General features: G+C 39.4%; 1 protein-coding gene across 3 annotated transcripts in view; it reads right to left on the reverse strand.

Moving 5' to 3' along the window:
* The window catches only part of col28a2a (collagen, type XXVIII, alpha 2a), a 105,019-nt gene that overhangs the window by 72,297 nt on the left and 5,671 nt on the right, over positions 1-27,051 (reverse strand). For all 3 annotated transcript variants that reach the window (XM_069935704.1, XM_069935703.1, XM_069935705.1), the window contains exons 4-13: positions 23,780-23,800; positions 21,240-21,299; positions 12,933-12,986; positions 12,772-12,816; positions 11,812-11,838; positions 8,611-8,655; positions 7,613-7,657; positions 6,896-6,949; positions 3,109-3,177; positions 1,098-1,166 (exon numbers count right to left, since the gene is read on the reverse strand). In XM_069935704.1, the coding sequence (XP_069791805.1) occupies positions 1,098-1,166; positions 3,109-3,177; positions 6,896-6,949; positions 7,613-7,657; positions 8,611-8,655; positions 11,812-11,838; positions 12,772-12,816; positions 12,933-12,986; positions 21,240-21,299; positions 23,780-23,800 (489 nt within the window). The remainder of the gene's footprint in view (positions 1-1,097; positions 1,167-3,108; positions 3,178-6,895; positions 6,950-7,612; positions 7,658-8,610; positions 8,656-11,811; positions 11,839-12,771; positions 12,817-12,932; positions 12,987-21,239; positions 21,300-23,779; positions 23,801-27,051) is intronic.

The following is a 27,051-nucleotide window of genomic DNA, read 5'->3' on the forward strand; positions in this document are numbered from 1 at the left end:
CCTATAATGACATGACCAGAGCTGAACACAATACTCCCAAGTGTGATCTCACGAGAGATTTGAAGAATTCCAACATGACCTCTCTACTTCTGAACTCGTCCCCCATTAATGAAACCCAACATCCCACAGGCCTTCTTAACTATGCTATTAACCTGCACGGCGACCTTGAAGGGCATATGGATTTGGACCCAAGCTCTTTCTGTTTATCCACACTCTTAAGTAACCATTTTAAAAAAATATTTTATTTGGTTTTTTTTCCTCCAAAATATACATAGTAACATTTTACATATACAATATATTGTCTTTTCCCCCTCAAAAACACAAACAAAAATAAAGCAGTCCCTCCCTCTCCCACCGCCCCCCCCCCACCCCCCCCCCACTACCCTTTCCATCCATACAGATCCATTCACCATCAGAGCTTACATGTATTTCAAGTATATAGAGTACAGTTGGGGAAACTAGGTTTTTGTATATGTAGTTATTTTATACTTTTTTTGTTCTTTTTATTACTGTATCTGGGCCCCTCTGTGGTCCAGGTATTGCTGCCAGACATTTACAAAAGTGTCATATTTATTCTTTAAGTTATGTGATGTTTTTTTTTCCATAGGTATACATCTATTCATTTTCACAGTCCATCGTGCTATAAGTAGAGGGGAGTCAGACTTCCAAGTGATCACGATACATTTTTTCGCTACCGCCAGTGCTATTTATATAAATGAGATTTGATATTTGGTCAATTTGTTGCTTATTTCCATGAAATTACCTCAGATATCACTCCAGGTTGCCCGTGAAGGCCTCTCCTATTATCCGGATTCATTTTTCTGTGATTTCTTGCCAAAATGGCCTCACTTATACACACAACCACATGACATGTAAAAACATTCCTGTCTTAGTCCCACATGTGAAACACTTCTCTGAAATTTTAGCTTTTGATCTGTGTAACATTTGTGGGGCGAGATGTAATTGGTGGAAAAAAAAATCAACTCTGTACTCAGCCTTCTGTTTTGTCCTTACAGTCAAGAATATTTTCAGTTGTACCTATAACTACTATCTGTGTTAGAAATGTTGATGAGTCTCATACCCAATAATCGACTTACTGGCAATCCAGGTTCACCAATCCCTGGTGGACCAACAGGCCCTGGTCTTCCGGGGAAACCAATGCCACCCTAAATGAAGAAAGGTAAATTGAATACCAAGCTCAATTTTGTTCAGTTTAAATATTTTTTCATTTTCTCTACAAAAATATTATTGCATTTTATTTATTCACTAATGGGTAGCAAATTGTACTATACAATGTAAACTTTGGAGTTTTAAATTAACATATCTTTCTGCAAATATGCTGCATTAAAGAGCCCAAAATCTCAGTACTAGATTATCAAGAAAATCTAGCTTCTCTGACGATCTGAATGAAATATAGCCCAGTTCTCCGCAGCACTTGGTTTGGAACAAAAAAAAAATCCTGTTGCAGCATTTTCAGGGATTTAATTAACAAGTTGTGCCTGTAAAAATGTTTGGGCTGCATTTAGTGGAGCTAAATATGTGAATGCGACTTGCAAGAACTCCTTCCCCCACCTCCCCCCCCCACCCCCACCAAGAGATACAGCACAGTAACTGGACCTTCCAGCCCACGCTACCCAAATACATCAATTAACCTACAAATCCATACATTTTTTGAAAATCAGAGCACCCAGAAAAAACCCACGCAGATATGGGGAGAATGTACAAACTCTTCAGAGTGCCAGAATTGTATCTGTAATAGCTATGCTAGCAGTGACATCATTCTGATAGTCAATTTCACTAGAGTTTTGAAGAACCTCATTAAAAGTTTATCCCTTGTGTTTATAGCATAAATATTGTCAATCAACACTCCCCAGAGGGGAAACCTGAAAAGTTGGCATTAATCAATAGACAATTAACAACTACAGGAGATTACTTCCGTCTCAGGCAAGATAATGTGGGGAAGGTTTCAGTTCATATTGCAATGTTGAAAGATCCTAGACATTTTGAAGTTCAGTCGTATGTTTGGAGTAATTAAATTAATTAAATCTATAACAATAACACCAAAACTGCAAGTGAACAGTAAAGGCTGCCCTTTACTAATGTGCACTCTGTGTAAAATGTGCACATCAGGAATTAAGATATCAGTTTAGGAAGTAGATTTTAATCCAGCTCACCACCATTCTGCACAATTAATCTTAAGAAAATATTTTGAAACCATTAACTAAATTCAAATTCTCACTATGTACATCTAGATGCAAATTTCTATATTGGAAATGCAAATGAGAACATCAACTGAAAGCATTATTAAAATTACAACATTAGATTACTCACTACGCACACTGCCTTCCCATTTCCAACACTGATGCTCAGAACCCAACCACCATAGCAGCAAACAAGGGAAAACACTACATTTAACCTTGCCACAAGGGTGTTACCACATACAGAGCACGAGGCTCTTACCTTTTATCCATTCTCCCATTTTATGCATTGGCTTGATGCTACAAGAATATTTTTGTTCCTTTTAAATAAGTTCATATCATGGATATCTGACACAACGCCATTGTTCTGAAATGTAAACCTTATTTTTTCCCTCTCTCTAAATGTTGCCTGAACTGAATATTTCCAATGTTTTTGTTTTATTTCAGGTTTCCAGAATCTGTATCATTTTGCCTATGTCAATACAACAGTGATTTGATTCCATGTGACTAAAATATTTATAGGGAAAAGACTCAGACAGACAGTTGTCCATAATACCAATTAAAATCAAAGCAACTGTAGATGCTGGAAATCTGAGATAAAATTGGAAACGCTCAGCAGATGAAATGTTGATTCCTTTTCTCTAGCCACAGATGCTATCAGAGTCCATAACACAAGGTTTACTATTTAGAGGGGCAATTTAATATCCTTTACACAATTTAAAAATGAAGAGAATTTTTAAAAGTATGGGTGTCTAAAATGTGCAGTGACAAATGTTTCTCAATAATTTTGAAGCCATGAGAAATAATATTAATTCTGTTCTTTTCTTAGTTTGCTATCAACTCCAGTCCATAAATAACTCAAATTTTGATTGAAACCTATAATTGTATGCTTAAGAATATACTCTTTTACCTTTGGGCCAGGAAGCCCAATTCCAGTCTCACCAGTTAAGCCAGGTAGCCCACGAAGTCCACGTTCACCCTAATAAAGTAGAATACTTTAATGAGGTGACTTTACTTAAAAAAAAAATTATCAACAAGAGATGAATGTTAAAAGGCCAAATTGTCATATTATGGTTAACATTTGTTTTCATTGTCTTCTCATTGTGATGGAAAAATATATAAAGACAAACAATAAATATGATTTTTGACATTGAACGCCTGGAAACAGTATGTGCAATGATATGATTTGTAATTCAAAGGAGGAAAATCTTTGGGCCAGATCTGATTTACCAATGAAATTCAGAACTAATCATAGGTAGCACACAATGAAAGGACATGGAGCTGCCTGCTTGAAATGTTCCATTTGCTTTGTTGTTAATAATTCCCAGTATCATTGAGAACTGTGCAGGGGAAAAAAAAGCATCTTTCCAGTTTAGGATGGTGTAGAATCATGTGGTTCAGAAGTTGAAGTGAAACTTGAGTCTAAGGGAATGTGCTTATAGATGAGGTGGGGTAAGAGGGAATGACAATTGGCAGAGCTTGTCTTGGTAATGGTATTCTTGGTAATGGTATTCTTGGTGACTCCAAAGATGCACGGGTGTTTTTTCTGTTGGCAATCAGTGGTGAGTGGGGAGCTGCAGGGGTAGGTGCTGGGCCCGCAAATGTTCATGATATACATTAATGATCTGGAAAAGAGGACAGAGTGTAGTGCATCTAAGTTTGCTGATGACATTAAATTGAGTGGAAAAGCAAATTGTGCAGAGGATACAGAAAGTCTCCAGAGAAATATATAGATAGGTTAAGTGAGTGGGCAAGGGTCTGGCAGATGAAGTTCAATGTTGGCAAATGTGAAGTTGTACACTTCTGGAAGGAAAAATGGAAGATCAGAGTATTAATTAAATGGAAAATGATTACAGGTATCAAGAGGGCAAATGGAATGTTGGCCTTCATTACCAGAGGGATTGAATTTAAAACAGGGAGGTTATACTTCAACTGCAGATGATACTGGTGAGACTGCATCTGGAGCACTATACATGGTTCTGGTCTCCTTACTTGGAGAAGGGTATACTACTGGCTTTGGAGGTGGTGCAGAGGAGGTTCCCCAGATTGATTCCAGTTATGAAAAGGTTGGCTTATGAGGAGAGATCGAATTGTCTGGTACTATATTCACTGGAATTTAGACTATGAAACACAAAATTATGAAAGATATGGACAAGATAGAGGTAGGCAAGTTGTTTAATTTTGTAGGGGAGACCAGAACTAGGGGACAGAGACTCAAGATTCAACATAGTAAATTTAGGACAGAAATAAGGAGGAACTGCTTATCCCAGAGGGTGATGAATCTGTGGAATTCGCTGCCCATAGAAGCAGTGAAGATGACCTCAGTAAATATATTAAAGACAAGGATAGATAGATTTCTGCATAATAGAAGAATTAAGGGACATGAGGAAAAGGCATGTAGGAGGAGATCAGCCATGATCACATTGAATGGCTGGATGGTCTACTCCTGCTTCTTATGTTCTGACGTTGGAATCGATTGTCAAGGAGGAGATTACAGAGTACTTGGAGGCACATGACAAGATAGGCCAAGTCAGCATGGTTTCTTCAAGGGAAAATTCTTGCTTGACAAACCTATTTTAATTATTCGAAGAAATGACAAGCAGGCTAGATAAAGAAAAGGCAGTGGATGTTGTGTATTTGGATTTTGAGAAAGCCTTTGACAAGGTGCTGCACATGAGGCTACTTAACAAGATAAGGATCTATGATATAACAGGAAACATACTAGCAAGGGTAGAGCATTGGTTGATTTGCAGAAAGTAGAGATAGTATACAGGGAACATATTCTGGTTATCTGCCAGTTGCTAATGGTATATCACAGGGGTCGGCATTGGGACACTAGTTTATATGTTGTATATTAATGATTTGGATTATAGATGAATGACTTTGTAAGTTTGCAGATGATAGGAAGGTAAATTGAGGAGCAGGCAGTGTTGAGGAAACAGGGAGGCTGTAGGAGGACTTAGACAGATTAGGAGAACGTGCAGAGAAGTGGTAAATGAAATACAATGTCAGAAAGAGAACAGTCTTGTACTTTAGTAGAAAAATAAATGTGCAGACAATTTTTTCTTTAATTGAGGAAGAAATTGAAAAATACCCAGATGCAAAGGGACCCGAGAGTCTTCGTGCAGGATAGACTAATGGTAAACTTGCAAGATGAGTCAGTGGTGAACAAGGAAAATGCACTGTTGGTATTCCTATCTAGAGGAATAGGATATCAGAGAAGGGATGTGATGTTGAGGCTTTATAAAGAGACCATACTTGGTGTATTGTGAGAAATTTTGAGCTCATCAAATAAGAAAGACATTGGAGAGGTTTCAGAGGAGGTTCATTATGATGATTCCGGGAATGTAAAGATGATCATATGAAGAGCATTTGACAGCTCTTGGCCTATACTCAGAATTTAGGAGAAATGAGGGGAGATCTCATCGAAACATTTTGAATATTAAAAGGCATGTGTAAAGGTTAAAACCTTGTGTTTTTGATTTGTAGTTAATTTTATGACTACCCCTTTAAGGAAAATTGTTGTTTGTAGTGTTACCATAGTTACTATGATGAAATAGGTCGTAATATCCGGCCATTCAGGGAACTTACTTTCATTCTTTGAAGAACCATGGAGCAGGCGTGAGCATGAAATACTTTTCTTTGAATTCATCTTATTTTGTTTATTTCATTTATATTTGTTTATCATTAGGTCTTTAAATATAGCCGAATGCTTTGTTTATCCATCATTATGAAAATCTCAATGTGAAGTTATGCAAAATGTTTATATCAACAAATTAAAGCTACTTACAGCTGAAAATATGAAACGGTTTATTGGAGTGATAAGATAGTAATTTGGAACATCGTCGCTTGACGTGTTTTGAAATTGGGAAATACAAGAGATTGGAAAATGTCATCTACAGCGTGGACAGAGTACATGTAGAAAGGTTGTTTCCCATGGTGGAAAAGTCTAGGACATGAGGGCTCAACTTTAGGATTTAAGAGTGTTCACTTAGAACAGAAATGTAGAGGTATATATAGGCAATTAGTTGCCACAGGCAATTGTGGAGGCCAAATCAATGGGTGTATTTAAGGTAGAGATTAATAGGATCTCGATTGTCCTGGGCATCAAAGATTATGGGGAGAAGGCGGGGCAGTAGAGCGGAGTATGAAAGTGGATCAGCTCATGATTAAATGGCAGGGCGGACTCGATAGGCTGAATAGCCTATTTCTGCTCCTACGTCTTAAATCTCAAATTATTGGTATAAATTATTATGACAGAACTAATGTAACAAAAGTAATAAATCATAGGAATTCAACCTGATAATTTCAAAAAATGCATGTGTGAATAACTTATTGTTCTGCTCAACCCTATTAAACTTGAAGTAGGACAACTTTTCAACTCCACAGCTGTTGAACTCGTTGCTTGGTCCATCTACACTTCTATCTCATGCAAAGCACTAAAACGACCCACAATTTTGGAAGAAATTTTGATCTTACTTTTTTTTCCCTTTGCTGGTAATAATTAGGCATTGAAAATATAATAAAGTGACAGTTCTAATCTACCATGAACTTGGAAAGTCACAATTAAAACTAAAATTATTTACAGCACTTGGAATTCTGAGCTAGGATATGATAGTTCTCTGATAATACTCAGTAAATAATATATTCAGCATCTTTCTGCTGCATTTTAATACAAGATATTCTAAAAAATATACCTTTTGTCCTTGAAAGCCTTCAGGTCCTTGATCTCCAGGGGATCCAGGATAACCCTTATTAAATGTAGCACACACACAATAAAATTATGGCATTTTGTGAATGCTAATGTATCTTTTTGGTTCTCTCAAAGGCAATTTTGTTCCACAAAATATGAGAATATTTCTTTTCTAAGCAAAACTGAATAACATGTTACATTATAAATAATATCAAAATAAATGTCAAACCAAGCTGATATTTTAAAAAAAAAACTTAGATTTTCTAAATAATTCTTAAGACATTGTTTAAATAAATGAATTAAGTTAACTCTGTTCAAATTGTATTTAAGCATTTGGAATTTCACACAAAAGGCCCAGAAATAGATTTCTACATAAAATACACATTTCCCATTTGAAAGCAAGTTGCTGATTACACATTCATGAAATAACTGGTGCAGATGGGAATAACTGGTAACAATGATTTGGTCACAAGATTTTCCAAAAGGTTGGAATTTTTCAATAATTAAATTTATATCACTTTCATGCTTTAGAGTAATTCTGTCAACTTTTTCCCTCCATCTTAAGAAACAACTATGGACAGATGATGTCAGCTAAAATGACAATTCATACAATTCAGGTATCAAAGAGTTTGAACTGTTGAGTTGTCCCCATACTGAAGAGCAAAGATTCAGAACATAGTCAATTATAACCAGGCTTCATGCGATTAATATTTCTTTTAACCTGTACTCCTCTCAGGCCCCTCAGGCCCAGTGGACCTTCTGGACCCTGTTGAGAGAAAAAAAAGCAGTGAAATTTTGGCATACACATTATTTATACCATATCTACAAAAGGAAAACCTATTAGGGTCACATCAATTTATCATAAAATGTACAAAACATTAAATAAATTGGTCAAAAGGATACAATTATGTAAAAATACAAGTAACTGGGACACAGCCCTTCAAATCCGCACCAATCCAGATTATTTAAATGACTGATTATCTCCTACCTCAATGCAATTTCCTCCACTGCTGTCATATTCCTTGATTCTCTTAATATCTAGAAATCTACCCATTTCTCTTTTGAATGAACTCAGTTGATTATGTTCCATAGCTCTTCAGGACACAAAATTCCAATGATACAGTAACCTCTGCTTAAAGAAGTTTCTCTGAATTTCCATCCTAAATGGCCTAACTTATTTTGACATTGTGACTGGTTCTAAACTCATCAGCCGGGGGAAAGCATTTTCCCTTTATTTGGTCTGAGAAGGTTTGTAAGAATTTTCCAGGTTTCAAAATAAAAGATATTTTTACTCCTGTTCCCCAATCCTCTCGTAAAAGTAAAAGCCCAAAATACCATTTGTATTCTTGATCACTTGTTGCACCTACATGTACACTTTCAGTGATTTGTGTATAAAGATACATCGGTCCCTTGGGCATCAATGTTACCCAATCTCTCACCATTTGAAAACTGTCTGTTATTTTGTGCACCTAAAAGGTTAACATAATTTATTTTCTCCACTGCATTCCATCTGCAATATTCCTGTCCACTCAATCACCTTCACTGTAGCCACTTGAATACTCTTTACATTGTCCTTCTTAGTTGTAATCTGACCTAGTACAGTAGCAAACTTGGAAATTTGACTTTCAATCCCTTCAGCCAAATTGTTGGTATAGGTTTTGAAATATTTCATTGTGTCTTGCTATAAAGAGATTTTACAGAACAAAAAGGGGTACATACTCTATCACCTTTGGTTCCCGGAAGGCCACAGTCACCTCTTTCACCCTTAGAATTAAAAGCAAAGTTAGAACTTGATTACTTTAACCAATATGTGATTTTATTCAATTTTCCAGATTTCCCTTGTCAATTGCAGAAACATAATTAAATGCATTTCTCTCTCAATAATTAAGGTACAGAAAGCCGCTTAAACTTTTCCCTTGCTCTTCACCTCAAAGTCATAACTGATTCATAAATGTTTTCAAAAGTTATTCTCATCACTCTATTTGGAAGTCCATTCAAAGAGTTTGTTTCTTAATTTGCCTGAACATCTACTTGCAAAACTTAAAGTAACATTCCACAATTTCACTTATTTTCCCCTTTTAGTTGTGTAGTCCCCAACATTGCTTTTATTTTGAGAAGGGTTGGACATATTATTACCAGCTTATTAACAAAAGAAATCTTTGAAGTTGCACATAACTATTTCAACTCCATTGGCAGAACATATGTCACAGATACAATCCTGGCCCTCTCCAGTAAGCAGCCCTTCTGTGGAAGCACTGGGCAAATAAAGGAATAGGGCTGAGGATGGGAGAGTCAAGGTCAGATAAATGCTAAAGGAGAGGCTGCAATGACATCAGGCAAGTCAACATCCTTGTTAAACTAGGCCCCATTAAGTCTGACAAGTGCCAGTTTTTGTTTTTTTTTTAAAAACTTAGTATTTTAAATATTCAAGTGAGATTAACAGAAAATCTATTGCAATGTTCTAAGTGTGAGCTATCATAATCTTTGTCTTGTCATAAACAAATGAAAACTTCAGTACAATAACATACATATCTGAACAAGGAAGTGAAATTATACAAACAGTCGACAGTAGTGGCAAATTTACATTTATTACCTGTTTATGAACAGTAGAATTTGTTGCCACAGGTGGTTGTGGAGGCCAAGTTATTAGGTATATTTAAGGCAGAGATTGATAGGTTCTTGATTAGCCAGGGCATCGAAGATTATGGAGAGAAGGCTGGGCAATTGGGCTCAATGAAAAAACGGATTACCTCATTACTGAATGGTGGAACAGACTCGATGGGCAGAATAGCCTATTTTGTTCCTCTGTCTTATACTTTAATTTCTTTGTTCAATTTAGTCTCCCAAGTATATGAAATAAACATGATTGTTATTAATAATTAGTTTGTTGTTATACACTAGTAAAGTGTACATAAGCACCAAAATTCTTACTTGCTTTGGCCAAACAGATGCTTTGCAAAAACAAAAACTCCAATGTTATACATTACATTAATGAATGGAAAGAGTAAATAGGTATAAAAGATAAATAACTATTCACAGTTACCATAGTTTAAAAAAGTAGTGCTTTAATAGTGGAGAAAGGTCTTCATATGGTGCTGAAGTAATTTATGATTAAGATAGTAAGGCAAAATTCAAGAGCCTGACAACAGTTGGAAAGAAACTGTTCTTGAGGTGCTAGACTTCATGCTTCTGTATCTTCTTCCAATGGTAGCAGCAAGAATAGGTTGTGACCAGGGTGGTTCTTTCTCATTCTGGCTGCCTTCTTGAGGCATTGCCTCACATCGACGTCTTCACATGGCAGTCAGAGCCTATGGACCTGGCTAGGTTTGCTACTTGCTTCAACTTTTTGCATACCTGGACACTCGAATTATCAAAGCAGGCCTCAATGCCTTTAGTCAGAGTACTTTCCACAGTGCACCTGCAGAAGTTTGATCAGAGTATTTGACAACATGCCAAATCTTCTCAGACTTTATAAGAAGTGGAGGCATTCACAGTTGCCTCAATCTTCTGGCTCCAGAACAGATCCTCTGATATATTGACTCCCAGCAACTTGAAAACAGCTGAAATGAACTTGTAATTGTCGCATCTCTGCTGGTGCAAACCTACGGGAGAGAAGAGAGCAGAAAGACAGCGCTCCCTGCAGAGACTTACCTCCCAGTCCTACTGGTCATGACTCCTTACAGGCTGTAACCAGCCTGATAAAGAAGCCGATGGTGTTTTATTTAGAATCCTGCAACTGCAGAGTCTGGGCACAAGATGGCGGCACCTGTATTAAGCAGCAGCTGTGAGCCATTGTAGACCCCAGGGAAGCAGCAGATGAGCACAGGGCACCAGTAACAGGGAGAACAATGCCCCACCAGGAGAAACAGAGGAGACCACTTCTAGGCAGAGACCACTTCTAGGCAGCAACCACAGCGGCAGACCAATGAGGGGCTCTGCGGCTGAAGGGCACACACAGATGATGAGCTGTTGGGGACTTAAGGGTGAAGAACCCACACGGGCTGTGGGCTGCTGGCGACTTGAAGTCAAAGGACACACACCTGGCTGCAGGCTGCTGGAGTCTGGCTCATGAGAACCAGCTATTAGAACCAGGATTCGAGAGGGTGCTGAGGGCAAGAAGGGCTCCAGTCACTAAAGATTTCCTCATCATGTCAGAGGTTTGGATCTGGGCTTGGGTCAATGATAGTTTGAAGTGATGGTCTGGAGTTTTTGTGGCCACAGAGGAGAATTCACGGACACTCAGTTCCTCTGCGGGCTCTCTCTTTTGCTTCTATTTCTCTGGCTGACAGGAGCACCAGGTAATGCTAAAGGGAATTTTGTGTAATATTATATGTTCTGTTTTATAACACGACAATAAATAGTATCTAATCTGAAGGTTCTAACCCTCCCAACCTTTGGCCCATCAATGCAGAAAGGTGTGTGGACTTCTGCCCTCTTCTTTCTAAAATCATAATTTCTTTTTAAGCAAATTAATATTTAATGCTGGCTAACAAATCAATATCTCCCTTAAAAATATATTTTAAAGTACTCTAGGTGGCAACATTTACATCCCATATTAATTTTAAAAAAAGACATACAGCAGTAACAGACCCTTTTGGCCCACAAAGTCCATGCCACCCAATTAACCTACAACCCACAATATGTTTCAAATGGTGGAATCAGAGCCCCCGGTTAAAACCCACGCGGAAATGGGGAGAACATAAACTCCTTACAGACAGTGCAGGATTTGAACCACGGTCCCAATCCCTGGTGCTGTAAAGGCATTGTGCCAACTGCCCATTGTTAAGCTTTGAAGCCTATATTGGACATCATATTGTTATTTCCTAATTTGTCTTAATCTCTCATCACTTTCATTGCAGGTGTTGCCTAGTGATGTGGACTTGGTTCTTTTCAATTAAATATTTCGGACATTTTACGTACCGGTTCGCCTTTGTAACCAGCTCTACCCTAAAGACAAAAATAAATTCTTAGTAATGCAAATATTTAGCAGCAAAAATAGTGCTGTATAAACAGTTTTCTGTTACTGACACACATACACTCATTCCCACATGTCATCTTCATACGTCATTTATTTTGATAGTACTAACAAATACCATATTTTTTGTAAATTTTACATTGAGGCTGGAGATCCTTTACATTAGAGGAAAAAGTAGAGGGGAAATTTAATGGAGGCTGTTCTCATAGCTGCTGGGGTCAAGAATATAAAATAAAGGGGAAGAGATTTAAGAGTGAAATGAGGAACAGGTATTTATGCAGTGTGTAGTTGGAATCTGGAATATACTGCCCTTAGATTAGAAGAGTTGCAATTGTGATCTTCAAAATAGGATTGGAGAAATATGGATTGGAGAAAGCATTGCAATTGTGTGGAAAAGGAACCAGTAATTGGAACTGGAAAACTGATCTCATAGAGAGTGAACATAAATGTGAGAGGCTGCCTGACCTCCTTCTATCCTGTAACTAGTCTATGATAAATGTTGGTTTTACTGCACATTTAAATAGAGTTTACCCGAAAGGGTGGAAGTTATTTAGACTAACAGAACATTGGATAAGATTTAAAGAAATATTTTGCATTACATGGTTAGAAATCTAGTTAATAACCTGATCAGAAAAACTTGTCTTCTCACTCTGGAATTTTGCATGTCAGGTGTACGAATCTGTAAAATGTGCTCTAATTTAAATCACTTTCTCCAAAGTAATGATTTCCTTGATGGACATGTAATGACTATGCTTCATTCTCATCCTGCATGCAGACTGTAGATATCGGAAGTGTTTCCTTATGTGTATTATTTAGCAGCAGATTATTCCTGATAATTTACATTAATGACTCAAAAACAGATCATAAAACAGCAACAAGATTAAATTCTCAAAGTTACATTGCACCTCCACTCCATCCCGTCCAGGAATTCCACTCAGACCTGCTTCACCCTGTTAAGCACAACGTTAAAGTCATCAGCTAAGACTCTGCTTGAGGAATAAAATATGGCACAAGAAAATTAGTAATTAATTTATGTGTTCAGTATGATTACTTAAATAAGCACTACCTTATTTCCTTTTGGTCCTGGAGCCCCATCATCGCCAGAACGTCCTTTCTTGCCCTGAAATTGAAAAACAAATTATTTGTAAAGGTTAAAATGGATTGCAAATTTGCAAGCTGTTCTGTATATTTCTGGCTGTTGTTTAACTTTTTTTTTAAAAATATATGCGATCTCCTAGCAACATCTTCCAGCCAAGGTTACAGCTGGATTCTCGGCCATGTCAGTTTAGTTCTTTTGTTCTGCGAAATGGATGGATCAGAGAAGTTCTGACAATTTCTACTGACTGTCTAACAACGTTTTAACAGCTTGCAACAACGTCTAGTAACTGATAATGTTAACAATGTTTAATTAACTTTGGAAAACTCAACTTTAGTACAAATTTGTTTGAACGAGTCATAGACAACATTCTTTGATCCTCCAAGCAACATGATTAATCTGACTAATTTTGAAAGAAAATCATGCCTCATACATTTGAATGTCAAATAAAACCAATGCAATTGTGAATTAATAAATTACTGAATAACACCAAAGGACATATTAGTAAATTGTTAATACTATACATTGCATAACTTTTATCACTCAATGAGGTACACTATCACTGAGCAACTGTCCAACAGTATTTATTTCATGATATCATTGAAGGGTTGAAGACAGATTAAAATAGATTTTTAACAATTCTGTCATTTTTTTTTAAAATCATGAAAATTTAAATAGTATAATCTTTGGTGTGTTACAGGCTCAAGGGACCCCAAAACACAGCAGCAAAAGATATTCAACAAGACAAGTGGATACTTTAACAAAAGTTATTTTTAATTATCTTTAAACATGAAAATAGGATCATACTTAACTTCTTACTATTAACTTAATTTAACCTCCTTCTAATTCTAAGCACACGTGTATGTAATGTGTATACGTTCAGAAAAGTTCTTTGATTCACAGTCCAATCTCACTTCTCATTCCTCCAAGATCATTGGTTGCAGGCAATTCTTATACTATGCACAGAATTTAACATTGGTGCTTGAAAGGCAAATGGTTACTGCTCAGGAAGGTTCTTGTTGGTTTTCAGAGAGACATTTGTTGTTCACTTAACACAAACTGATCCCTTCTAATCAGCCACTTCAGTGTTTTGCCAAAGAACCTTGCCCCCATCAGCGTTTTCAAGATGATAACCTCTTTCTTTCAAGTCATCACAGAGTTCCTTTCTGTTTCTCTTATTTCAAAAGAAACATTTGGCAGCCAGTCCTCTTGTCTTGTATGGACCACAAGGGCTTTGACCAGGCTGAACTAAGCACTCACAACCAGTCTCCAGTTTGTTAGTTTCCAGTCCCAGCTCTGCTGCTAAACTGAATTTTCTCTCTCTGAGAAAACCGTTTTACTCCCTCTGCTTGCAAAAATCACATGACCTTCTTAGAACAGCAACCTTCACTCAGACAAACTACAGCTCTGAACTTAATCCTCCGAGTTCTTTCATCTGTTGCTTTTCAAAACAATCCATTAGTGAAGTCCCTTGGGCACTCCTCAAAGCTTTTGCAAAGGCATTCGAAGCCAGCTGAGCAGATCTCCAGTATTTTAAATGAGATCTGTTTTGAAGTGTTTGTATGTGACCTACAATAAAAATGTTGCCACACCATCTCCCAAAAACATATCTATACACAATATAAAAACATATTCTGTCATATCAGTCACTTAAGTGTCTTGCCGAAGAAACTTGCCCCATGAGGGTTTTCCATATGATAATCTCTTCTTCTGCAGGTCACCACAGAGTTCCTTTTGTTGCAATTATTTCAGGTGGAACACTCTAGCCAGCCATTTAGTTGCCAGTTTGCCATGACAGTAGAAACCAGGTTTTTCTCTCTTTTAGAGAAAGCCTGTTTGGTCTCTTCTCCCTCTCTGTTTGCAAAACCACACAACTTTCTTAGAACAGCAAACTGCAACCAGACAGATTGCAGCACTGGACCCAACTTCTGAGCTGGTCAACTATTGCTTTCAAAACAATAATCCATCACTCCGCAGCATGTCCAATTAACACCTTTTTGTGAAGTCTCTTGAGCTCAGGTTCTTCTATTTGCACCTCCTTACGAAAACCTTTAGCAAAGCAGTTTTTATTGTCTTTCAAAGGCCCTGGGCCCAGAGTGTCTGGTTTGAGCAAAGCTCTTGCATTTTAAATGAGATCTGTTTTGTGAAGTGTTTGTGTTTGTTTGTGACCTACACTACCCCCACTATCTGTCTCCTTCAAAAAAACATATCTATATACAATTTAAAATATGATACAATCCATCACAGGTGGGAAATGTTTTCAAGCATTGTCAGTCCCTTATTTTTTGGTTGGATGGTTGCGTTAGGAAGTTCACCATATCATTGTTTGAACCATCATACTTCTCATTTGAAAGAAAAAAAATTAAAAACCTTGATCAAGTGAAACAAGAAAGTCTGCAGATGCTGTGATTGTAGTTATTATTTTTTTTAAAGTGATGGAGAAACTCAGCAGGCCCTGTGGCTTCCAGAGGCAAAAATATATAATCAACCTTCGTCAAGGTACAAGCAGCTAGGTGCAGGAAAAGGGTAGGAGGAGGAGCACAGGCCAAAAGCCAAGAAGCCATAGTTCTTCCTTCTTTACATTGACGACTACATTGGTGCTGCCTCATGCTCCCCTGAGTTCATCAACTTTATCCACTTTGCTGCCAACTTCCACCCAGACCTCAAATTCACTTGGTCCATCTCTAACCACACTCTCCCTTTCTTGATCTCTGTCTCTATCTCGAGAAACAAACTCCCAATGGATATTTTCTACAAACCCTGCAACTCCCATAGTTACATCCATTACATCTCTTCATACCCCATCCCTGGTAAAGTTTCTATTCCTTTCTTGCAATTCCTCCTTCTCTGTCACATCTGATCCCAGGACGAGGTTTTCCATGCAAGATCATCCGAGATGTCCTCCTTCAATAAACGTGACTTCCCCTGTACTACATCAGCTTGGTCCTCACCAGCATATCCTACATTTCTCACACACATGTCCTGGCTCCTCTGCCCATTGATGCAAAAAGGATAGGATTCCTCTCATCCTTACCTACTACCTCACCAGCCTCGATATCCAACACATTATCCTCCGCAATTTCTACCAACGACATGATCCCACTACCAGATACATCATCTCTGCTCTGCCTTCTGCAGAGACCACTCATCCCTTGCCACCAATCAACCCTTGGTACCTACCCTTGTGACCACAGAAAATGCTACACTTGTGCTCTCACCACCATCTGGAGCTCTTCCAAGTGAAGCAACAGTTAACTAGTGAACCTGCAGGGTCATCTACTACATCTGTTGCTCCCATTGTGCCTCCTCTATACATTAGAGAGACTAGTCAGAGACTGGGATATTGCATTTTTTTTAAAAAAAAACACCTTTGCTCTGTCTGCTTTAAAAGAGGGATCTCTCAATTGTAACCTGTTGTGTGTGGAGGAAACATGGCCTTCCTAACCTGTCTGGAATGTGTGTATTGTGGCTGGTCATGTGCTCTCCACGTCTGGAACTTATTCAGAAGTCACATCACCTCAGTCAAGATTGGACTCCGGCCACCCATTAGTGCACACCTTGCCATTGACTATTTTAAATCACCTATGGTGATTATTGGCTAGAAACATAGATTAGCACTGTATATAACACTAACACTCAACACATTCTCTTTCTCTGCCTCATAGTCTAAGCCCTGGACATTGTTCCATGCCAGGTCACTACTGTGGACATTACTGGGAGTATCACTGGTAAGATGTGCCCTACACTGAAGCTGAGCCATTGTATTACAATAGCTCAATACTTACAGAGAGCCACTCCCTCGTTGGTATAGGGAACCAGATGTGCATAAGAGTCCCTGTTTATAGTGTGTGTACTCAAGTGTTGAGCACGTCAAGGATAGGTTCACATTGTTGGAGTCCAACCTAGGTCTGAGATGAATGTCTATATTGTTGCTTAAGTGAAATAGTAATCGAGTACTATTTAACACCCTCCACTGTTTGCCTCCTGTGTATTAATTAAAGTTGCATGTGATTGTAACACATATCCAGACTCATCTCTGTGAGCCCATCGAACTTGATACTCTTCCCAACACAACCCCTTTCAGTACTCCACCCCATTCTCATGCCCACATGTCTGTCCATGGTTTCATGCACTGCCAAACTGAGATCAGCTGCAAACTGGAGGAGCAACACCTGATATTCCGTCTGAGCACCCTCCAACCAGAGAGCATTAACATCAACTTCTCCAGTTTCTGTTTGGACCTCCACCCACTCTCCCTTTCCCTATCCATGTGTCTCCTTCCTTCCAGTTCCCCACCCCATGTCTCTCTCCTTCGCTATCCCTCAGTTTCCTTTCCCCTTCCTCTAATCAATTCTTAGCTTTTCTCTCCTTCCCTCCTATCCATGACCACCTCAGACCTTTTGGCTGATGACCTGTGCTCTTCTCCCTGCCCCTTCCCTGCTCTCTCCATCTTTTTATTCAAGCACTTGCCTACATTTTGTTCATAGTTAGATGAAGGCTTCAGACTTAAAACATTGTTTACATATCTTTCCCTCCTATGGGACCTGCTGAGTTTCTCCAGCACTTTTGTATATTAGTTAAGTTCCTCAACATGATTATCCAACTGCACGAAAACCAACAAGGTCGGGTCAGATACAGCAATGAGCTCTCTGAACCCTTCTCCATTAACAATGGCGTGAAGCAAGGCTGTGTTCTCGCACCAACCCTCTTTTCAATCTTCTTCAGCATGATGCTGAACCAAGCCATGAAAGACCTCAACAATGAAGACGCTGTTTACATCCGGTACCGCACGGATGGCAGTCTCTTCAATCTGAGGCGCCTGCAAGCTCACACCAAGACACAAGAGAAACTTGTCCGTGAACTGCTCTTTGCAGACGATGCTGCTTTAGTTGCCCATTCAGAGCCAGCTCTTCAGCGCTTGACGTCCTGCTATGCGGAAACTGCCAAAATGTTTGGCCTGGAAGTCAGCCTGAAGAAAACTGAGGTCCTCCATCAGCCAGCTCCCCACCATGACTACCAGCCCCCCACATCTCCATCGGGCACACAAAACTCAAAACGGTCAACTAGTTTACCTATCTCGGCTGCACCATTTCATCAGATGCAAGGATCGACAATGAGATAGACAACAGACTCGCCAAGGCAAATAGCGCCTTTGGAAGACTACACAAAAGAGTCTGGAAAAACAACCAACTGAAAAACCTCACAAAGATAAGCGTATACAGAGCCGTTGTCATACCCACACTCCTGTTCGGCTCCGAATCATGGGTCCTCTACCGGCATCACCTACGGCTCCTAGAACGCTTCCACCAGCGTTGTCTCCGCTCCATCCTCAACATCCATTGGAGCACTTTCATCCCTAACGTCGAAGTACTCGAGATGGCAGAGGTCGACAGCATCGAGTCCACGCTGCTGAAGATCCAACTGCGCTGGGTGGGTCACGTCTCCAGAATGGAGGACCATCGCCTTCCCAAGATCGTGTTATATGGCGAGCTCTCCACTGGCCACCGTGACAGAGGTGCACCAAAGAAAAGGTACAAGGACTGCCTAAAGAAATCTCTTGGTGCCTGCCACATTGACCACCGCCAGTGGGCTGATATCGCCTCAAACCGTGCATCTTGGCGCCTCACAGTTTGGCGGGCAGCAACCTCCTTTGAAGAAGACCGCAGAGCCCACCTCACTGACAAAAGGCAAAGGAGGAAAAACCCAACACCCAACCCCAACCAACCAATTTTCCCCTGCAGCCGCTGCAACCGTGTCTGCCTGTCCCGCATCGGATTTGTCAGCCACAAACGAGCCTGCAGCTGACGTGGACTTTTACCCCCTCCATAAATCTTCGTCCGCGAAGCAAAGCCAAAGAAAGAATTATTTTGTAGTGATCACTGGTTTTCTCCTACCTTGCAAACAAATAATATTCAAATTGTAAAATCCCTTGAATTATAGCCGTAAGAATTCCAGGAATTTGACTTTCAAACACCTGTTATGTAACAGGACAGCTGCCTAATGCCTTAAACACCAGTGAACTCAGTGCCAATTAATGATTTGCAACAGCAACTTTGGTATTTATTGTTCAGAGAAACGGCAAGTCTCGACCTGAAGTTATAGCAAACAGCTTTTTGGTTGATTATTTAAAAAACATTGCAAACTGAGTAACTCCTGTTATTATTCAAAATAATTAAATATTGTTTTCCAGTTTTATTCTTCTATATTTTAACTATAATATAGACAAAGAGAATAATTTTTTAGCGAGTTAAAATAAAGTGCAGACCAATATATCTCTCAAGTTTTTCTAGGAACTGGCAATTTCTGAATATTCATTTGCCAGACGAAAATAGGAGGCAAAAATAAGACAGAGGCTTAATAACTACTTCCCATTGACAAGGGGGAGATAGGATGGGGAAAAAAAAGAGAGAAAGAGAGTAAGACATTCCAGCAAGGAACCAGTGCAACATTGCTTTTGTGTCTTGATTTAGAGATGAAGGGAAACAGCCCACAAGCAGAGAGTGGATTCGCTGTAGTTAATTGGTGTTCCTAAAAGAGAGTACTTGGTTTAAAATTCCTCCTGAGAAAGGAAGTAGACATGTATAGTTTTACAATCCATACAACACAATAGTCTGACCTTACTTAAATATTGTGCTTAGATAGAAGTTCCACATTTCTAAATGCTGTGAGCAGAACTAATCACAAGCTCAGAAGAGGATTTGAAATTTACTAGGATAGTTCCAGCAATTAAATATTATTGATACCTGAAATGAATGGAGAAGCTATACTTCTCCTTGCAGTGAAGGTGGCTATAGTAAATTTACTAGAAATTTGATGGTTAAAAACCAGGTTTTAGGGAGTGGTGTAGCCTGGGTATCAAAAATTTTAAAATCTTTTTATTCGAGATCATTTTGCTTCTTTTGAACAAAAGAGCAAAATTTAAATTACCCAGTAGTCATTTTTTCAGATATCTACAAGTCAAACATTTTGTTCAGTCCAAGCTCTTTGATTTCCCACGGATTGCTGAAACAAACATTTTTTTGTTCATGAACTTAGAAATGAAAACTAATAATTTTTTTTAAAAAACAAACATTCTTGATTTACTTTTTGACTTTCAATTTTGCTCAATTATTTATAGTAATTTGATGAATTTGAGAATAGCTTCGCTAGTTAAGATCAAGAGTGATTGGGAGCATGACTTGGATTTGTTACTTACAGATGAGGACTGGGATATTCTTCTAAAATTGATTATTGAGTCCTCCTTTTGTGTGCGATATTGTTGCAATTCAAAGTGTTGTATAGCGCATGTATTTCAAAAGTATCTCGCTTCTATTCTGATATTGATCCATTGTGTTAAATTTAACATTTTCAAGGCTTCATTGATACAGCTATTTTGGACAGCTACTTTTCCAGGCATTTTTAGGGTCAAATTCGAACCTTGCCCCTTAATTGCTTTATTTGGATTTTCCCTCAAGAAGAGGAAATACTCTTGACTCCATCTCAAAAGCAAATGTTAGCTTTTACCTCATTAATAGTTAGATGGGTAATTTTGATGAAATGGAAAGTCAGCACTCTACCTTCTCATACTCAATGGTTACAGGAGGCCAGTCCTTCCCAAGTTTAGAAAAAAAAATCAGATACTATTTCAAAGATGTAAAGGTGAATTTTTACAAGAATGGGGCCAATTCATGGATTATTACTATAATTTAACAATTTAGGGTATTTAGATGGCTCCTGATCAATATTGTCTGGTTTCTGAATGTCATCTTTAGTTTCCTATGTATATTAGATATGCAAGTTAACCTTGTTTAGAGGAAGGGGTTTGGTTAATGGGGGGGGGGGGTCCTTTTTTTCTTTCTTTTGAAATATTTTGATAATTGAGAAGGCTACATATAATTTATACGATTAAGCTATTATTTGAGAAGTACAAATTATCTGTCTTTTCTTATATTTCAAGCCATGTATTGGATTAATACGTGTACATGTTTTTTTAAATTAAACTCAATAAAGATATTTTAAGAAGCAAGAAAATCATTAAATGCTGAGACAAAATAAAAAAACCCTTTACTAATAGCCAAAAGTTTGATAGGAAGGCAGGGATCATGATAAGAGGGTAAAGGATTTCCCCTAAATATTAGGATTTAAAATGCACATCTTTACAAAGTTGGTTGGTAAATGGTCAGTGGTAGCTTTCAAAAAGGGAATTAGTTAAAAGTTTTGTGGAGATGTGTCAGGGATAAACTCAGACCATGTTAACAAAGATATAGTAGTACATAATATTCAGAAAATCAAACTTACAGCAATACCTGATGGACCTCTTTCACCTTTTTCACAAAAACATTTCGGTGTTTTGGGGCACTGAAATAAATAAAAATCACTGCAATATTAGGTGCAATTTAACTGCCTTCACAAAAAAAAAATCCAAGAAGAAAACATCCATTTATGATTCAAGGACATAAAAGCTGAATGCATTTTCTAAAGAGGTGACCGAAGTTGTGTGTTATGCATGGAATGCCAGACATTGGACTTTCATTAAAGGTAATAATAAAGAATTGTAGAGAAATTATGGAATGATTAAATAATTGGCCAAAGGCAAGGGTTGGAGGAATGATGTGTAGTGCAACTTTGCAATACAAACAATTTGCTGCAACTAGTAGTAAATTAGATGGCAAAATAGACAATAACATATGATGACAAAAAATAGGGACCATGGTAAGAAATGTTAAACAGAAGCATTTTCATCAAGTTGTACTTGTACAATTGAATGATTATAACTTTGAAACAAAAACAGGTAAGTGAGAAGGTCAGATCATTTCTAGAAGATAGCAAGTACTTCTTCCTACTATAAATGGCCTGTTACCTTGCTATATGTTTACATTTTAAAATGTTCCTGGGTAAGGGGTCCAAAATTGCATCGGAAATACTCACCAAAGATAAATAGAGTGGAATGAGGTTTCTTTACTCCTGTAACAAATCCCTCTCAGAAAAAAGGCCAATAACCATTTACCCACCAAACTGCTCCACCTTCAGCTATGTACATTATAGAGGTGCCTTTGAATGTCAACATGACCCAGTCTCTCACTCTAATAGATACAGATTTTCTCATGCCCACAAAGATGGATAATCTCATTTTTAAATTTTTCCCCACATAATATTCCACCGTGTTTTTATCCACTCACTCATTCTGCTGTATCTCTTTTAAGTCGTTTTATTTCCTCCATGAAGGGCGACACAACAGTCATGGAGATGGGGCCTCACTGCTACAGCAACATGCATTCAGTCTTGAATGTAGATGCCATTTCTGTGGAGCATGCACATTCTTTCTGTAAATGCACTGATTTCTTCCAGGTGCTCTGGTTTCCTCCTATATCATAAACATGTGGGTTGGTAGGTGAATTAGCCTTTACTTTTACCCCAAATCCTGGGTGTAGTAGAATCTGGGGAAACTGATGAGAATGTGGGATAAAAATAGGTTTATTGTATTGTGAGTGCTAACTTGCTGGTTGGCAAGATTGCTGGGAAAAATACCTTTATATGCTCTCTGACTGTTTTTCAACTTATTCATAACCCCACATGGTTTAGATGGATCCAACTACTTGGATAATAATTAAGAGAAGCAATGCTAAACAATGAGCCCAAATAGCATAATTAACTTGGAAAATTACAGTAAGTACTTCATGCTAGTTATTTAGAACTCTCCTTTCTCCCTACCCTTTCCCTCGGGATGATCTATCCAACAACATTCTGTTAGAATGACAGAAGACATTATATGCATTTTAAGGGAAAATAATTAGATGAAAACCAATTGTTTTGAATTCTTGGGACTTAGCCCAATTATCTTTGATGTTTCACAGAGGAATCTTGATAGTGAATTCCACCTTGCATATGGATTTCCTATCTTTGCTCTGTCCAGGTGCACAAGAACATGAAAAACTGAGGAATAGAGAACGAGTCCAGAAGGGACTGATGACCCTTCTCAGCTTGAGGATGTAAATAACTGTAAGTAAGCTCTTTTGCCAATCCTTTCATGATCAGCTCAATCTTGTGAAAAGTTGCTATTAGATGATTAACAAGATTGGAAGAACAGAGGGACCTTGGGGTCCAAATCCATAGGTCTCTGAAGGTGGCTACGAAGATTTATGGTGTGCTGACCTTCATTAATAGGGGGATTGCGTTCAAGAGTCATGAGGTGCTGTTGCAGCTCTGTAAAACTCTGGTTAGACCACATTGGAATATTATGTTAATTTCTGGTTGCCTCATTACAGGAAGGATGTGGAAGCTATGGAGAGGTGCAGAGATTTCCCAGGGATGCTATCTGGAGTGGAAAACGTGTCTTACAAGGCAAGATTAGAAGAGCTACAGATTTTCTTTTTGTAGTGAATAAAAATGAGAGGAGACTTAATGAGATCTATAAGATTATGAGAGGCATAGATAGGATGGACAGCCAGTTGAGAGTAGCAAGAACCAGAGGGCATCTGCTCAAGACGAGGGGAGGAAAGATTAGGGGAGACATCAGGAATAAATTGCTTTTTCAAAAAAAAGAGTAATATGTACCTGTAATGCATTTCCAGGGTGGTGGTGGAGACTTATACGATAGGGACATTTAAAAATACTCAAGACAGACATGGATGCAAGGAAAATAAGGGTTATGGATGTGATGTAAGGAAGGTTTAGTTTGTTAAATAGGTTTTTACAAGTCAGCACAACATTGTGGGCCAAAGGGCCTGTGCTGTGCTGTTAAGTTCCATGTTTCTTTTATGTAAGTAATATTCTAATCCATAACCATGCCAATGATAACATCCACAAATCAGTTTCTTTGGAAAATAAATTATACTTACCCCTTCATCAACCAGCTCTCCCTAGAAAAAGATAAAATTATAATATTATTTCTCTGAACCAGAATCAAACCAAAGAACATCACTTCAGATTTCGAGTCCCAGGTGGAAAGACAGGCTAGAAGGATCAGAACTGAGGATACACTGTTGTTCTTCTATTTCTGATCAATCTCCATTCTGGGAATAAGTGTCATTTACCCTTTTAAGGCTCACTTTTGCTTTTCATAACTTTTTATCCTAAATGACACTTTTACCAGAAAGTGGGCAGAACGTGATGCAGGTGTTTCGTTCTGTAACACCAATGAAAAAATCCATGAAGTGTAATGATCGAGATCAAATTGAGTCACATTGTCTGGAAACAACCAACTTGTATGAAGCCCATAAATTTGAAAGAGGCAATAAACATTTGCCTTGATTTCCTGACAACCAATTTCCTGACAGAAGTGTTTGATCTTGGAGCAGCTGAATTTTACCTACTTGACAATAGTGTCCAAATCAAAATAATCCCATTTTTTTCCCCCCCAAATTGGTGAGAGTGATCACTACGACTTATCATGGTTTCTTATCCCAGTGGTGTCACTGGAAAAATGAAATGTAAACTAATGTCAAACAATAAAATATCAAATGATTTTTGTGTATTTCTGATTTATGGACAAAACTGATGTCATCTGTGAAAATAAATTCTTTACATTATCGAGGAATGGCTTGTATGATCAAAATCAAGAAATTTCACTTGTGAACCTGCAGCAGGTCTTCGACTGTATCTCGTGCTCCCATTGTGGCCTTCACTACATCAGAAAGGTTGGATGCAGACTGGGATATCGCTTAGCTGAGCGCTTAGACCTGTCCACATCTGTGATGTGGATCTTCCAGTGGCCAGACATTTCAATTCTGTACCCCATTCCCATACTAAACTGTTTGTCCATGGCCTTATGCACTGCCAAGCCAAGGCTACCTGTTAATGGGAGGAGCAACGGCTAATATTCCATCTGGGCTCTCTCCAATCAGATGGCATGATCATAGATTTCTCCAGTTTCTGCTGAACCATTCCCTGTCTCTCTCCTTCCTATCCCTCTGTCTCCTCTTCTCTAGCACTCCATCCACTCTCTCCCTATTTGCTGGTGTGCCCTCATTCCCTTATCTACCTATCATCTCCTCTCTGTGGGACTGTGCTCCTCCCCCCTCCAGCATTTTATTCAGATGCCTGCAAACATTTTGCTCATTCCTTGAAGAAGGGCTCAAGAGCTTTAGTCATGTTACTTCGGCAAAGACTCAGAAACCTGGCCAGGAATCCTGGGCAAGCATGGCGTCGGCAAGTGCAACGACAATGGGCGCCTCCTGTTGGAGCTCTGCGCAGAACAGCGGCTTGTCATTACAAACACCCTTTTTCAGCAGAGGGACAGCCTTAAGACCACCTGGATGCATCCCCGATCCAAACACTGGCACCTCCTGGACTACATCCTGGTGCGAGAAAGTGACAAACAAGATGTGCTCCACACCAGGGTCATGCCTAGCGCGGAATGCCACACTGACCACCGGCTGGTTCGCTGCAAGCTCAACCTTCACTTCAAGCCAAAGCCCAGGAACAATAAAGCCCCCAGAAAGAGGTTCAATGTTGGAAAACTGCAGTCAGACGAAGCGAGAGGAAACTTCCAGGCAAACCTCAAAGCAAAGCTCGACGTTGCAACCCGCCTCATGGACCCGTCCCCTGAAACCCTCTGGGATCAGTTGAAGACTACCATACTGCAATCCACTGAAGAGGTACTGGGCTTCTCCTCCAGGAAAAACAAGGACTGGTTTGACGAAAACAGCCAGGAAATCCAGGAGCTGCTGGCAAAGAAGCGAGCTGCCCACCAGGCTCACCTTACAAAGCCGTCCTGTCCAGAGAAGAAACAAGCCTTCCGTCGCGCATGCAGCCATCTTCAGCGCAAACTCCGGGAGATCCAAAATGAGTGGTGGACTAGCCTCGCCAAACGAACACAGCTCAGCGCGGACATTGGCGACTTCAGGGGTTTCTACGAGGCTCTAAAGGCTGTGTACGGCCCCTCACCCCAAGTCCAAAGCCCGCTGCGCAGCTCAGACGGCAAAGTCCTCCTCAGCGACAAGATCTCCATCCTCAACCGATGGTCAGAACACTTCCAATCTCTTTTCAGTACCAACCGCTCAGTCCAAGATTCCGCCCTGCTCCAGCTCCCTCAACAGCCCCTAAGGCTAGAGCTGGATGAGGTTCCCACCCTGGATGAGACATATAAGGCAATCGAACAACTGAAAAGTGGCAAAGCAGCAGGTATGGATGGAATCCCCCCAGAAGTCTGGAAGGCTGGCGGCAAAACTCTGCATGCCAAACTGCATGAGTTTTTCAAGCTTTGTTGGGACCAAGGTAAACTGCCTCAGGATCTTCGTGATGCCACCATCATCACCCTGTACAAAAACAAAGGCGAGAAATCAGACTGCTCAAACTACAGGGGAATCACGTTGCTCTCCATTGCAGGCAAAATCTTCGCTAGGATTCTACTAAATAGAATAATACCTAGTGTCGCTGAGAATATTCTCCCAGAATCACAGTGCGGCTTTCGCGCTAACAGAGGAACCACTGACATGGTCTTTGCCCTCAGACAGCTCCAAGAAAAGTGTAGAGAACAAAACAAAGGACTCTACATCACCTTTGTTGACCTCACCAAAGCCTTCGACACCGTGAGCAGGAAAGGGCTTTGGCAAATACTAGAGCGCATCGGATGTCCCCCAAAGTTCCTCAACATGATTATCCAACTGCACGAAAACCAACAAGGTCGGGTCAGATACAGCAATGAGCTCTCTGAACCCTTCTCCATTAACAATGGCGTGAAGCAAGGCTGTGTTCTCGCACCAACCCTCTTTTCAATCTTCTTCAGCATGATGCTGAACCAAGCCATGAAAGACCCCAACAATGAAGACGCTGTTTACATCCGGTACCGCACGGATGGCAGTCTCTTCAATCTGAGGCGCCTGCAAGCTCACACCAAGACACAAGAGAAACTTGTCCGTGAACTACTCTTTGCAGATGATGCCGCTTTAGTTGCCCATTCAGAGCCAGCTCTTCAGCGCTTGACGTCCTGCTTTGCGGAAACTGCCAAAATGTTTGGCCTGGAAGTCAGCCTGAAGAAAACTGAGGTCCTCCATCAGCCAGCTCCCCACCATGACTACCAGCCCCCCCACATCTCCATCGGGCACACAAAACTCAAAACGGTCAACCAGTTTACCTATCTCGGCTGCACCATTTCATCAGATGCAAGGAT

The sequence above is a fragment of the Narcine bancroftii genome, chromosome 4 (genome assembly GCF_036971445.1).
Source record: "Narcine bancroftii isolate sNarBan1 chromosome 4, sNarBan1.hap1, whole genome shotgun sequence".
Lineage (NCBI taxonomy): Eukaryota > Metazoa > Chordata > Chondrichthyes > Torpediniformes > Narcinidae > Narcine > Narcine bancroftii.